At 38.2% G+C, this 15270-nt stretch overlaps 1 protein-coding gene across 1 annotated transcript; it reads right to left on the reverse strand.

The window, feature by feature from the left end:
• Positions 1-810: 810 nt before the first annotated feature.
• Positions 811-8768, reverse strand: arsa (arylsulfatase A). The gene is made up of 8 exons (XM_037682836.1): positions 8491-8768; positions 5730-5970; positions 5443-5661; positions 5156-5325; positions 2502-2626; positions 2171-2298; positions 1991-2093; positions 811-1151 (listed from the first exon to the last, which is right to left on the reverse strand). Exons 1-8 carry the CDS (start codon positions 8709-8711, stop codon positions 856-858), a joined length of 1503 nt encoding a protein of 500 aa, XP_037538764.1. The 5' UTR covers positions 8712-8768; the 3' UTR covers positions 811-855.
• Positions 8769-15270: the final 6502 nt, after the last annotated feature.

The following is a 15270-nucleotide window of genomic DNA, read 5'->3' on the forward strand; positions in this document are numbered from 1 at the left end:
AAAGTTAAGTCAGGTCCTCTGGACATTCAAAAAACAAAACAAACAAAAAAATACATTGTAGAAACGTTTCTTCTTTCATCCGAAAAACTTCTTCAGTCTGAGTATACGTATACAGTATGTACTGCACAATAGCCACATACTGCAAAATTTTATATGGGCACTAACCAGCCTTGGTCCGGTTCTGGTCCGGTCCTGATCATCTCTCTGCAGCCCTTGAGCACCAAGATGCTTTTAGAAAAAGGCGGACCTTCAGACAGCCAGCACAAAACCACACAGTGGTCCAGAATGAGTCCAAATTCTGATGAAAAAAGTCCCGGTGAGCTCCAGAGAAACAAAACTTTCCCTCCATTTCAGCAGGAGGCAACAGCTGGAAGCACTGCTGGGGCTTCTGGGCGGGGCACTGTTGGGTTCAGGGAAATGTAGTCCTTTCAAGTGGGGATACACAGTATAGGCCTAGTGAGAGAAAACTATAAACTGGCAGCGCCTGTCCCAAGTATTTTTTGGTTAACTTTTTACTGTATCCCGTACTGTACCAATCACATAAATAATATTAAAGTTGATATTCGTGTGTCGTGTACAATCTTATTTTGAAAAACCGCGAAAAAGAGTGAGTTCGCAAAAGTTGAACCGTGAAGTAGCTAGGGACTATTGTAGTCCAATTTAATGAGAAGTTAATGATACAAGAACAAAATCATTTAGAAGATAAGTTGTAAGATTTATTTTAGTACAAAAAGAAGTTCATTTGTTCAAAAGTAAGCATTAATTGATAAAAGCACAACCCTGATTAAGCTGTATTGCTTTTAACCTCCGTTTCAGTGCAGAATGTAGACTTGTCTTCAGGAACGTTTCCCCTCATCAACAGTGGCAGCAGGTGGGTTTGGGGCTACATTCAGGATTGCAGCAAGGCTCAAGATTTGGGTCAGTTCCTCTGGATATCTGGCTCTGGCCAAACACCATGTTAGCTTCGAACTCCGCCTTGACTTTCTTTATCTGCTCCAACACGGCTTGGATGTCGGGTCTGTCTTTGAGCGGAAGGGGGTAACACTCGGAGGGGTCAGCCTCCAGGTCAAAAATGAGAGGGGGGTTATGGGTCTTCAAGACTGCGGTTGCTGGGCAGTCCTGATCTGGGGTGGTAGCACTGTGGATGGCACCTAGTATAAAAACATATTACAAATTATCTCTATAATGTCCTTTAAAGACACTATTTATTTTTTAATACATGGTGACTGGATACTAGTTTCTAACTGTTGTATGTGTAGCAGAGGCCAGCACTAAATGACATTTCATTCAACTGAATGTTGAATGTGTAACCAAAATGACACCACGCAAACAAATGAGAAAAAAACTAGCTCAAAGTATTTAAGCTGCAGCTTCTACTCGCTGTCATATTTTCAACAGCTCCCATTTTTTAAAGCACATTAACACAAAGCAGTGTTTTTGTTAGATATATTTAATGGAAAAACAAGACGTTATAAGAAAACTAACTACAGAGACAGAGTTGGGTGCAGTGCAGCAGCTGCTTGTCTCACAAACAGCAGAAAGTGAAAATGTGTTGTCAGGTGACATAAAGAGCAACTATTTCAATTTGATGACAACTACGCCCTTACAACAGAACAATTAAGCTCTTACTAATGTAAAACTCACCTTTTAATAAGCTTCAGCACACAGAAAATGGATGTTTATACTTTTGATTGGAGTATTAACACTGCACACTGTAATATAAATTACTAAGCTCATTAAACACACTGAAAGAAAACTTACTAATAATAGTGGTATGGCTTCCTTTGTTCTTTTCTGGTACTAATAATAAAGATCGAGCATGCACTGTCTGTTATTATCTTGTGCACGTCTGAATAAAGCTGTGAAAAATTATTAATGATGAACATCCAAAGAGTATTTTATTAGGCTGATGAAGTAAAATATTTTATGTGTGAAAAAGGTCAATAATTGTTCCTTAAATTCATGACAGTCTCTGTGTGAGGTGTGCTACCTCTTGTGTAGAAGTGGGCCTTGTACTTTCCCAGTCTCACAGCAAACAGTCCATACGTTTCTTCCGCAACCATGGGGTAGTACATCATTGCCTTCCTTTTACTCTGGCAAAAACAACAAATAGAAGTCAGCTTGCTGTTTGATTCCAGCCTTTAAAATACACCACGAAGAGTGCTGCTACCTTTCCATGCTTAAAGAGGATATCCATCATATCAAACCCATCCAGCATCACTGAGGGGAGCGCAGCTCCTGCCAGGCCTGCGATGGTAGGGAGGATATCTAAAGTGCTGGCCAGCTCATGAGTCACACCTGAAAGATCCAGCAAGGAAAAGAGCAACAGTGACTAAAATACCACAACAGCATTATATTTTACACAAGACATGAGGTTAAACTGAATTGTTAAAAAAAGCTTGCTTTGTGTAAAACAACAACACTTGCATGGCAAGGCAAAAAAATTAATTACCAATATTTACTTGGGATCCTTATCCAGTTAAGACTGCTTTTGTTCTTACCTGGCTTGATGACACCTTGCCAGTATGCAATGGCGGGCTCTCTCATCCCCCCCTCATATGTTGTTCCTTTGCCACATTTCAGGAGGCCTGAGTTGCCTCCATGTGATTCGCGCATCAGTGATGGTCTACACAGATATGTAAACAACAGGTTTGTACATATTATAAAACCTACGTTTTTGGTTTTTTTTACATTCAGAAGATTCAAAACACTTTTGACATAATTAAGTCATGCATTTTGGTTTGTAAAATTTCTTGAAAATCCTCTGCAGCTTCTGTCTATCATGAAAATATTTGATTTACAGCGGTGCTTGAAAGTTTGTGAAGCCTTTATAATTTTATATATTTCTGCATAAAAATGACCTAAAACATCATCATATTTTCACACAAGTCCTAAAAGTAGACAAAGAGAACCCAGTTAAACAAAAGAGACAAAAATATATATTTGGTCATTTATTTTTTTGAGGAAAATGATTCAACATTACATGTTTGTGAGTGGCAAAAGTATGAGAACCTCTAGGATTAACAGTTAATTTGAAGGTGAGATTAGAGTCAGGTGTTTTCAGTCAATGAGATGATGATCAGGTGTGAGTGGACACCCTGTTTGATTTAAAGAACAGGAGGATCTATCAAAGTCTGCTCTTCACAACATGTTTGTGGAAGTGGATCATGGAACAAACAAAAGGAGATTTCTGAGGACGTGAGTTGTTGATGCTCATCAGACTGGAAAATGTTACAAAACCATCTCTAAAGAGTTTGGACTCCACCAATCCACAGTCACACAGATTGTGTACAAACAGAGGAAATTTAAGACCAGTTACCCTCCCCAGAGTGGTGGACCAACAAAGATCACTCAAGGCGTGGGATCAGTCGGCGAGGTCACAAAGGAGCCCAGGGTAACTTCTAAGCAGCTGAAGGTCTCTCACATTAATGTTAATGTTCATGAGTCCACCATCACTGAACAACAATGGTGTGCATGGCGGGGTTGAAGGAGAAAGACACTGCTCTCCAAAAAGAACATGGCTGCTCGTCTGCAGTTTGCTAAAGATCACGTGGACAAACCAGAAGACTGTTGAAGAATGTTTTGTGGATGGATGAGACAAAAATTGAACTTTTTGGGTTTAAATGAAAAAAGTGTTATGTTTGGAGAAAGGAACACTCTGCATTCCTACATAAGAATCTCATCCCATCTGTGAAACATGGCAGAGGTAGTATCATGGTTTGGGCCTGTTTTGCTGCATCTGGGCCAGGACAGCTTGTCATCATTGATGGAACAATGGATCCTGCATTACATCAGAGAATTCTAAAGGACGATGTCAGGACATCTGTCCATGAACTGAATCTCAAGAGAAGGTGGGTCATGCAGCGACACAATGACTCTAAACACACGAGTGGTTCTACCAAAGAATGATTCAAGAAGAATAAAGTTCATGTTTTGGATTGGCCAAGTCAAAGTCCTGACCTTCATCCAATCCAGATGTTGTGGAAGGACCTGAAGCAGCAGTTAATGTGAGGAAACCACCAACATCCAGAGCTGAAGCTGTTCTGTACAGAGGAATGAGATTAAATTCCTCCAAGTCATTGTGCAGGACTGATCAACAGTTACTGGAAAAGTTTAGTTGCAGTTATTGCTGCACAGCAGGGGTCACACCAGATACTGAAAGAAAAGGTTCACATACTTCAGCCACTCACAAAAAATGTTATATTGGACTTTCCTCAATAAATAAATGACCAAGTGTAATATTTTTGTCTCATTTGTTTATCTGGGTTCTCTTTATCTACTTTTAGGACGTGTGTGACAATCTGATGATGTATTAATATTCATACACAAATATAGAAAATTATAGAGTTCACAAACTTTCAAGCACCACTGTAACTGACCACAGAACAGGTTTGTAATGCTTCACCAGGCTGCTAAAGCAGAAAGTGTGTGACTGCTTTCAAGTTTTCTGTCTTTATGCAACAAACAACTCAACACTATTGACTGCAAGGCGACTAACTCAGACAGTACAAAAAACATTTTTCTTGGACTACAGTACGCCAAGTTAACCTTTACAATATGTTTCAAGTCAATCTCTTATTAAACAATGAAAAACTAGCCAGTGTAGTGACGTTTTGTTGAGTGTGAGCAGGAACCGTCTTCCTGCAAACTAGACATGACTCGGTGCCAGTAAAAGTCATGCGTGTCAGTCGCATGACACCATCTAAAGAATGTTGCTCAAGAACTGGGCCATATTTTTTACATGCTTCTAGACCATCTCAGACTTCTCAGTCTTGAGGCAATGCACTTTGTAATGTCCATATTTTCTCCTTCTTAATATATTTGTCACATTTCTTCATCAAACACCAGCCAGAGCTAAACATTTTGTATCCAAAGAATTTTAAACTAAATCCTGAAATTGTTGAATCCTCGTCTCAAAGTAAAGTTAAACAACTGACATTTATACATCTACAAAATGTTAAATATTCCTGTGCCTATGCAAATGCAATATATTAAATTTACTTAGAACAGAGAAAAAATAAACAAGCCAGCTTCTCTACTTTTTAAAGAAGATTCAATGTCTGCATAAGAGATCAAGCTAAAAAAGTCCACATTCTATTATACAATTTTGTGATCTACAATCTTTTTCAAACTATTCTTGTCATAGTTAACTAACCCATTGTCAGATGCAAATAATACAAGTGTATTATTGATCACTCCTGTCTGTTCCAGCGTTGACATCAGGTTTCCTATAGTGTTGTCCAATTCCAACAAGGAATCTCCAAATGGTCCCCTTAAAGAGCGACCTGCTGCTCCTGAACCTGCAAACTGTGGATAGTGGGTGTGCTGTAGGAAAGAAAGAGGAAAAAAAGGTTTACTCGCAGTACAGTGTGACACAATCTCACAAATGCTTAAAAATGTTTGCTGTTAAACGGACTGTTTCCGACATTTTATGTTGCTTACATGTGATGGATAGTAGAGAAAAAAGGGCTGCTTTTTCTTGGCCGAGTCGATTATGAAATTGGTTCCGAAGTTACTGTACGCCTTTTCCAGCTCTAGGAAGTTGGCTGGTTGCTGTATGATGTTCTCATTGTGTATGAGTGGGACAGTCACAGCACCGACATCACAAAATCCAAAACACTTGATATCTGGGGGAAAACAAGTCAGGTTATGGCAGGGCCCCTGTGGAAGAAACAAGAGATGATTTAGAGACAATCCAAAAGGAAATTTTTAACACATCCCACACTGACCTGGTCATGAGAGTATGGGATTCCCAGGTAATGATCAAATCCTTGTTTGGTTGGAAGAAACTTCCTTGTTTCCCCATATCCTAAGTGCCATTTCCCCACAATGGCGGTGGAATAACCCTGAGCTTTCAACACCTCGGCGATGGTGGTCTCATTCAGAGGAAGACCCCCAATGGAGCCTGGGTAAAGCACACCTGGGTAGATACCGGAGCGGGTCTGATAACGACCTGTCAGCAACGACGCCCTGAGAAACAATGAACACCAATTAGACAAGTAATTTACCTGTGAACACGCCCAAAACTGTATTTTGAAAACATAGGAAGATAGCCTGTAAAACAGCAGGTGTTTTTTTTAAGCACTTATTTAATTCAACAATTTTCAGTCAGGTCATCTGGACAATTTTTTTTTTTTGGGTGCTGAAACATTTCACCTTCCATCCAGAAGGCTTCATCAGTCAAGGAAACACACAACACAAAACTGATTCTTCCCTCAAACAGCTTACTCCAAAGTGGAACAAACCAGTTATGTTGGTGCTAAGATGGTCTCTTTGGCACGCCCCCTCCTCCGATGCTGGCCCTCTTCCTTGATGACAGTCATTTCAAACTGGTTCAAAACCAACAACGTCTATGTTCAATAATCCAGGTATACAACCAATAATTTTCAGTCAGGTCAATTGTTGGATTGTATACCTGGATTACTGAGCATAGACGTTGTAGTGATGGGTCCAGCAACACCGATGCGTCGGCGCATGCGTCGAGCTCATAGAGCAAAACCCGTGTCGGTGCACGTATCGCTATTAGAAAGTCACGTGACCGATACAGGAGCTGTTTCAAACTGACACTGACTCACCAAACTGTGTTTATAAGCGCATCTGCCAAAATAATATTTGCTCTTTTGCTGGTCATCTTTAAATGTATCAAGAATTATGAAGCAGCCTCAAACCCAAAGAAAGGTTTCTGTCGTGTGGGACCATTTTGATCTCATATTGGAAAATAAGCTATTTGTTTTAATTTACTTGCTGTTGTATCCTGTTCTTAGAGTTTCCACTTGATCTATCTGAATTCAAAATCATTTCAAAGTCACTCTTAGTTTACTATTCACATTATTTCCTGCAGGTTAATTGTCGCATTTGTTCGACAGAACTTTCATATTTAAATAAATCCACCTCCTCAATGCCGAAGCCTACTCTTGCACAGCTCCCCGAGCCACATGCGGCTCGCCATGCTTTATGTATGGTGGCTCTCGTGACAGGTTACAATACACCAGCACAGTCAATACATTTTTAAAACGTGCTGGCGCATTGCGCAATAATTGTGCATGTGAGCTCGGGCTTCTATGATGCGGTTTCACAAATCATACAGCGCAAAGAGAACTAAATAAAAACGCACAATATAAAATTGTGTTAATCTACTTGTTGAGGAGGAGGCAGGTCAAACCGGCCAGTAGAGGTAAAAAAAAAAAAATCCTGTCAATCTCAGATGGATCAGCTGATCATTACCAGCAGCGCGCGCCTCTGCACCTTCTATCATCTGTAGTGAAGGAAGTAGCAGAATTACAGGGCCGGTTCTAGGCATGGCTACATGAGGTGGCAGGTGGAACTGTGAAGCATCTTCATCCATATACACATATTACAGCATATTCATTGTTGAGCATGGACTTTGGTATTTATTGTTCTTGTTGACTCGTGTTCTCTTCAAGGGACTGGGGTAACAGATAAAAGCTGAAATGTTTACACCTGTGAGTCAACATTTTCAACCATGAACACTATCAAAAACAGAAAAACCGACTGACTCCTCTTGAATGTCTCACTGTGGCTGCAACAACAAATTACAAATACAACATGAAGAAAGTCAAGGACATGCACCACAGCTTCTCATCTCAGTACTAATGTACATTTTGTTTAAACAGATAATGTGCTGCCTGTGTTTCTTTTTTGTTCATAGGTGGGTGGTTCAAATTTTTTTTCTTTGAGTGACTTGGGGTGATATTGTGGCTCTCTCCTTGACTTTGATCTGTCAATATGGATCTTTTGGGAAAAATAAATAAATAAATAAATAGTGAGGATCACTGTGTTATTGGGCCAGGCATGAGAATGAAGTCCCATATACATCCAGGGTAAACTCAGGTGGTATACCGCGTGGTATACAACCATTCTATAACTTACTCACAGTTGCTTTATTGATAATTAATTCCTATTAATTTATTCTTTATCTCATTTCTAACCATCAAGCTTCCAGGAAGCAGATGCTGGATGAGGCTCTCCTGAATTTCATCCTGAAGGACTGCCAGCCAAACTTATTTTTTTAGAATAAAAATTTGTAAAAACAAAAAAAAACCAATCCCAGTCCACAAGCATCCTCATTCACAACACGTTCACTTATAATTTCAAGTTATGATACATGTTCACATTATTTATTGACTGTATCTATAAATATCAAACATATTTTAAATTTACATGAAAATATGAAATATGATAAAATACAATGACTTAAATCATATTATTGTATAGGTCATCAAACCAGTGTCAGTTGAGTGTTAAGTTCCAGCACCGTATCGATGCAGTATCGATACAGTTTGGTAATGTGTTGAAACATAGATATCGTGACGTCTCATCGACCCGTCACTAAGACGTTATTGGTTCACTTATTCAATTCTTTTTTTTTTTTTTTCCAATTCTAACGATGTTTAAGTTAACGCAGTCATTAATTCTATATAAAATGTTTTGCTACAGTCACGGTCGGTCATATTTAGCACGGCTGGATACCTGGACGGGCTGCAGACCGGAGAAGTGCTATAAAAATCCGTAAAGCGGAGTCCTTCCACTGCCAGGCGGTCCAGGTTACGAGTGAGAGAACTGGGATGTCCGTAACAGCCCAAGTCCCCGAAACCCAAATCATCTGCGAAGAGAAGAACGAAGTTCGGTTTTGAAGCCGAACAAGCGCCAAACGCACACAAAATCAAACAAGCAAAGCGTCTGTAGCTCATTTCGAACCGTCTTTCGCCACAGAAACAAGACACTTCAGTTAACCGACATCTTCAAAGAAACACGACGAGCGATGCTGCATTTATGGTCCCTCGGAAAAGAAACAGAACAACTCAAAATCGCGTAATTAATTAATTTTGTTCAACCTAATTTCCGCACAAAAAATATAAATGACTCCAAATTTGCTTACAGGGAATTTCCAAGTGTAACTTAGCTTGTCCGACTGAGGAAAAATAACAATTAAATGTGCTCCAACTTTCCTATATCTATAAAGATAGAAACGAGAGTAACAACTTGTTTAGCATTATATGCTTTTTGAGAAAATTACACAAAATACTCAAATCATTGTTGTAAGTATTTTTCGTGTTGCGACGGAGAAAACCCTTTTTTAGAATCACATCTTTCTCAAGGTAAAGCCCAAAAACCAATGTCCATGAATGCAGCATGAGTTGAGTCACGAGTTTGTTGACGGAAGTTGTTGATGTCGAGGGAAAATGACGTCATAACCAATCTGAAAATGTAGTTTTTTAATGTTTGACTTAAAATGTATGTTAATAAATTGTGTCATTTATACTTATTATATTTGTAATTAATTAATTAATTCTACTTTTGACATCTGTGATGTTATTCTCTGTCATGTCATGAACACTTTCCACTAATCTCTGTGTAATTTTCATGCAGCTTTGCACAAAAGTTTTTTTTTCTTCTTTACATTATTATTTTACCCTATAATAAATTATCATTCTGGGAATTTCTTTTCTTTCTTTTTTTTTTTTTTTGTAGACGTTACTTTTTCTACTTTTTGTTGCACCTCTAATACAGTCAGTCCTGAACTGAGTTCTGTTATGCCTCAAGGATTTCTTTGTTTTTTTCCTTCCAGGTCCTAGAATCATCTAAAAATAACTTTAAATCTATTTTAAAAATATATTATTTTTCTTGCTCTTTAGTCTCCATGCGCTCCATGGACTTCAACACATCCTCTCTTGTGTTAATCTTTTATGTTTTATCTCTGATATGTAACCATGCTGAACTTGGCCGGGTATTAATCTAGCTCTGTCCAAGTAAATGTCAACCTGTCAGTTCGTCTTTTGTTCTTCTTATGGTTAGTACTTTGCGTTGTGCTTAATGATGACCAGAAGACGAGTGTAGAACTGAATGCTTTTTAATCTGCATGGAACAAGAGGAACTGGTCAGAATCATAAGCTCATCACAGTGGATATGCAGCACCTTACGAGGAATAGAATTGTACATTGGCATCAAATTAGCTGATATTTTCTGGTGTGGAGTAGTCAAATAAAATTATATCAACTCATAAAATGTACATTATGAATCTCCTCATTGTCCTGATTTACATAAGTATATCTTACAGTTAGTCAGTGATCATATAATGGACAATAATCAACAATGCAGCATATTTTGGATGGCATTAATTTGGCCTCCAGCTCCAATGTTAAAAATCTTGGTGTTATTTTTGATCAGGACAACCCCCACATTAAAAACTTTACCAGAACAGCTTTTCCCCACCTGCATAATATCACTAAACATTATGAAACATCTTGTCTAAAAATGATGCAGAAAAACTAGTTCATGCTTTTATAACGTCTAGACTGGACTGTTGCAATGGTTTGTTATCTGGGTGTCCAAATACTTAAAAAAAAATCTCAAGTTTATCCAAAATGCTGCTGCCAGAGTTTTAACTAGTTGGTAAGAAAGATCATATCTCTCCAGTTTTATCTTCTCTCCATTGGCTCCCTGTCAAGTCCAGAATAGAATCCAAAATCTTACTTCTAACAAAGCTCTCAACAACCTAGCCTCATATGCAAATCTTATTGTTCCATATTTTCCTAACAGAGCATTTTGCTCTCAGACTGCAGGTTTACTTGCTGTTCCTAAAGTTTCCAGAAGCAGAATGAAAGGAAGATCTTTCAGTTATCAGGCTCCTCTCTTGTGGAACCAACTTCCAGTTTTTATCCGTAAGGCTGACACATTGTCCAGTTTTAAGACTGGGCTTAAGACGTTCTTTTTTGATAAATCCTATAGTTAGGGTTGGCTTGTTAGGCTTAGAGTACCGGATGACAAATTGACCTTGTTTCATCAAATTAATAGTTTACATTTGAAATTATTTCTATCTTAACATGCTCGCCTCCATTCTGTTTCTGTCATTGTGTATCTGTTCTTCCTTTCTGTCCTCTCAAACCCAGCCGGTCGAAGCATACGACCACTTGTCCTGAGACTGGTTCTGCTTGAGATTTCTTCGCATGAGGAAGTTTTTACTTTCCACTGTTGCCTTTGTGCTTGCTCAGGATGGGAGACTGTAACAAATTTAAGACTCAAAGCAGCATGCTCCTTAGATAAGTAATGTTATTAACTGCCTTTTTAAAAAATATATATATGAACGTTTCTGTTCAGTACCCTGAGATGACTTCTGTTGTGACTTGGCGCAATATACTTTGTAAACTGAACTGAATTGAATTTTACCACAGTGCTAATATTACTGAACTTACCTCGTGCCAGGGCCGGAGTAGGACACTGGTGGGTGGTCTGGGGGTTCTCCCCCAGAAATTTTTGAAAAATGTAGATGCCATTTCCTGCATTCTGGTGAATTTTAATGGGCTGTTTAACATTTAGTTTTGTCTACATAAGTAACACTTGATTCAATAACTATTTTAGAGTTAATGGTGCAACAAGAAGTAGCCTGACCAACAGCTCTCCTTGTGTGAATAGAGCACACTCCGCTTCTCTCAAGCATCCTAGCCACAGTCTAAGAAACATACCGTAGTGTAGCCTAAGTTAACTTTTAGGGAAAAAAAATCACTAGTCAATATGAAACAACAATAATAGTAATAAGCATTCCTTCTTACCAATGGCCTAGCATAAAGCAATATGATCATCATCCATCCTGTTTATGAGTAGCTTAAAATGCCGAATTAAAACTCCAGTAATCGGCTAGGTCTACTGTAATCTTACCCAGTTGTAGGGTAATCTGCTACATGATGATAACAAACAAAAAGAAGATACATATTGGACATTTTTTATTATATGAACAACCTTTAAAAATGGTTGTGAATTTAAATATCTAGGTTTATGGTTAGACAGGTGATACACATGGCAAATACATTTAAAACAGGTGGAAACAAAGTGTAAGAAAGTAATTAATCTAATGAAAGCAGTGGCAGGAAACAACTGGGGCGCAGATAAACAATCACTTTAAATATTTACAGAGCTCTAATGAGATCGACTTTGGACTATGGATGCATAGTGTATGGAGCAGCAGCAAACCTGTTGGGAATATAACAAATATCAAAGAAATGGTTTTGGTCGGAAAATAAACAAATTAGCTGGATTATATGGAATAGAAAATAAAGAATTTGCACAGATTAGTCCAAATAGTGTTATTTCTCCATGGTTAATTCCAGAAAGTAAAGTAGACATGAAAATTCTTGAAATGAAAAGAAAATGGAACGAAAATGAAATTGGGGTGAAAACCAGCAAATACATTAGAGAGACATATTTTAATTACCTGGAAATGTGTACAGATGGCTCAAAGAACACAAAGGGGTGGGTAGGAATAGGGGTTTATATTCCAGAGTTTGAAGTTTGTATATCTAAAAGAATTTCTGATCAACTTTCTGTTTTCACAGCAGAAATGGTGGCAGTAATATTTAGTTTACATTGGACAGAGGAAGTTAGACCGGACAGGGTGGTGATATGCACCAACTCAAAGGCTGTCATAGAAAGCATACAGTCTAAAGGAAACAACAAGAAATATCTACTTCTAGAAATACAACTCACATTATTCAGTTTACACAGGGGAAGTATGGACGTTCATTTTTGTTGGGTGCCAGCACACGAGGTGGTGGAAGGAAATGAAATAGCAGATAAACTCGCTAAAAAAAGCATTAAAAGGTGAAATAACAGTAAATATTCCATTAGGGAAAGGAGAGGGTAAATCATTAATTAAAGGAAAAGCAATAGAGAAATGGCAGAAAACGTGGAATGAGGACAAGAAAGGAAGAAGATTATATAAAATTTAAAAGGCAGTTAAGATAAATAATTATAGAGAAAGAAGTAGAAGAGAAGAGGTGATAGTAATTAGAATGAGGGTTCTACCATCCTGAGACTTTCTCTCTTGAAGATTTATGTGAAAGAACACTCTCTTTTTTATTATCATTACTATTTTACAAATGTTGATAATCAAAATGTCTTAGTTCAAACCATTTTAGATGTTGCAGTGAACTAATCAATTTTATTAACTGTGTAATGATTTTTCTCATGCAAAGTTAGAATTCATGTTGAGGTCTGTTACAGATTTTTATGCATTTTCTGATTTCTGCCTTTGAATGAGCAAGTGTAAGTTGGTCCAAGGTTTTAGTCAAACGCAAAACAAGTTGTTGGAATGAACTGTCATGTTTTTAGAATCCTCTCAGACATAAATATAGAGGTTTTTGCACCTGTTTCTGAAACGCGCCAAAACAAAACTCTCTCTGTCTGTGAGAACATTTCTGATCTTTTCATAACAATTCTTGCTGCATTCTAACCTTTTACGTCACAAAACACACCCCGTCTGGTCGGTTCTGGCCAATGGGAATACTCCCAGATGGACGGAAAAACAGCTCTTTAAAATGTCAGTACTTCCTGGTTTACTCAGCTCTGCTCGAGTTCTGTAAACTACACAGTTCTGTTAGAAGTTCTGGGATGGTGCTGGAACGGTTCTGGGACAGTTCTGTGCAGTTCTGATGGAGTGCTGTTGGAGTTCTGCTGGATACACAGTCCAACCAGTTCTGTGAGAGACGGGATGATCCTGACATGACAACAGAGCTCTTCCGAGGTTCATGGGATTATAACATTTTCCACTGAGGTGAGCTTGTGTCGGACAGTCTCGCCGCTACTCCGGAGGAGTAACAGCATCCTACGGAGACGCTGAAGGGTGCGTTAAACGGAATCTCGCCTGAGACATCTCCAGGTAAAAGAGTCGATTTTACCACCGAAGTGTACCGTAAGGAAAGCTGAAGAAAGCCCAGAGAGTGCCGTTCTGTTAACACACTCCCTCAAACCCCATCTTTTACTCTTCTTTAACTTCTTTCCCATCTTGAAACTTTTCTCTCAAGTAGAAATTCTTCCAGATATTTTAGAAATGTCTGTGTAAAATGCTCATCCACATCCGTGTGGGTAAAAGATCATAATTGTACAGTTTCATAAATGTCTGTGGTGAAGCAACGGAAAAATCATGGCCGTATGATTTTTCCTAATTGATTGCTTATGTTGTTATTTTCATAATTTGCCAAATTAATGTAAATGTTTGATGTTAAACTTTGATTCTGTAAATAAATGACCGCATTCATTTTGATGGGTCAAACATAAATGACGTCTCACGTTTGCATTTCATTAAATTCAATGCACGTTTTATTCAGTTCAGAAAAATGAGGAATCCGCGTTAATTGATGAATATATCTGAGCATCTGTTCATCTACAGGACTTACACTTCTAAATGACACAATGTACATGATGGGGATGTAGAGATATACCTGTGTCCCTGAATGTCATTTTGTAACAGACTTTTATTTCTGTAACTGAGCAGTTCATTCTGTAAAGATGTTTCTGGAAAAAATAAAAAAAGAAACTCTTCATCCCTTGAACAACTGAGACATCCCACCCCACCCCCACTTCAGAACCTGGGACAGTTTAAAGTTTGTTTTCAGCATCTCTAACTCTGAAAAGTGTCAAAAGAAGACTTTTATGGTTGGTAAGACAACCAAAGATCCATACATCTGAATAATATTGGAACACCCTTTCTGTGAACCCCACAAAATGGACGTTTGAATTAACACAGATCACCCAGGATGTCCTGGTATCAACTTGTACCAGCCTCCGTCAGTCTATCCCATCAACAATCATAAATCACAGAAAGCCTTGTCTCTGTTCAAAGGAATTCCAGTGTGACTAGCATGCAGAAAACGGACAGACTTTTTATTCACATTCTAGAAAAATTAATACTGTTTCTCTGTGATGAAAGAATTATTTACTAGGAATAACTAAATAACTTGCCTTGTGTTCCTCCTACAGCTGACAAGAACCTGTGCAGCCCAAAAGTTTACAAACTTGTTTTCTGTTTATAAGGTTGACACAGTGTTTGTATTGTTTAACCTCATTTAAAGTTGACAAGTGTCTTAAATTATTTTATTTGATGACTTTTTCAACAGAGCAGATTAAAATAATACTTTATTTAGTGGATAAAAGTTCAGCCCTTTCATTTTGATTGGTTCAAATCGACCACCTCTTTCAAATCAGAGGTGTGGTCATTTGTTTACAAGAGAGGAAGACCTCTCAGAATATTAGAAGATGAGAGAAAAGAGGGAGAGAGAAGAAGAAATGATGATGAAGAAGTGATGAAGACCTCCCGAGGATGTGATTAAGCTCTAAGACACAACCTGCAGAAGACTTCCAAGGCGAAAATTAGCTTCAACTTTGGGCAAAGTTTGAGAGAATCCTTTTCAGCAATCAAAACACCTGCAGTTTTCATCAAAGAGTTAACAACAGCTGTCCAGAACTCCAGGAAACGCT

This window comes from Nematolebias whitei, chromosome 10 (genome assembly GCF_014905685.2).
Source record: "Nematolebias whitei isolate Nwh7 chromosome 10, NemWhi1, whole genome shotgun sequence".
Lineage (NCBI taxonomy): Eukaryota > Metazoa > Chordata > Actinopteri > Cyprinodontiformes > Rivulidae > Nematolebias > Nematolebias whitei.

What these genes read in the sequence shown, in the direction of transcription:
- arsa (XM_037682836.1), bottom strand. Translation starts at nt 8,711, where the DNA reads ATGAGCTACAGACGCTTTGCTTGTTTGATTTTGTGTGCGTTTGGCGCT. An exon ending in CCGGTCTGCAGCCCGTCCAG is followed by an intron (nt 5,971 to 8,490) that starts GTATCCAGCCGT and finishes ATTGTTTCTCAG; the next exon opens with GGCGTCGTTGCTGACAGGTC. An exon ending in TTATTTGCATCTGACAATGG is followed by an intron (nt 2,627 to 5,155) that starts GTTAGTTAACTA and finishes ATATCTGTGTAG; the next exon opens with ACCATCACTGATGCGCGAAT.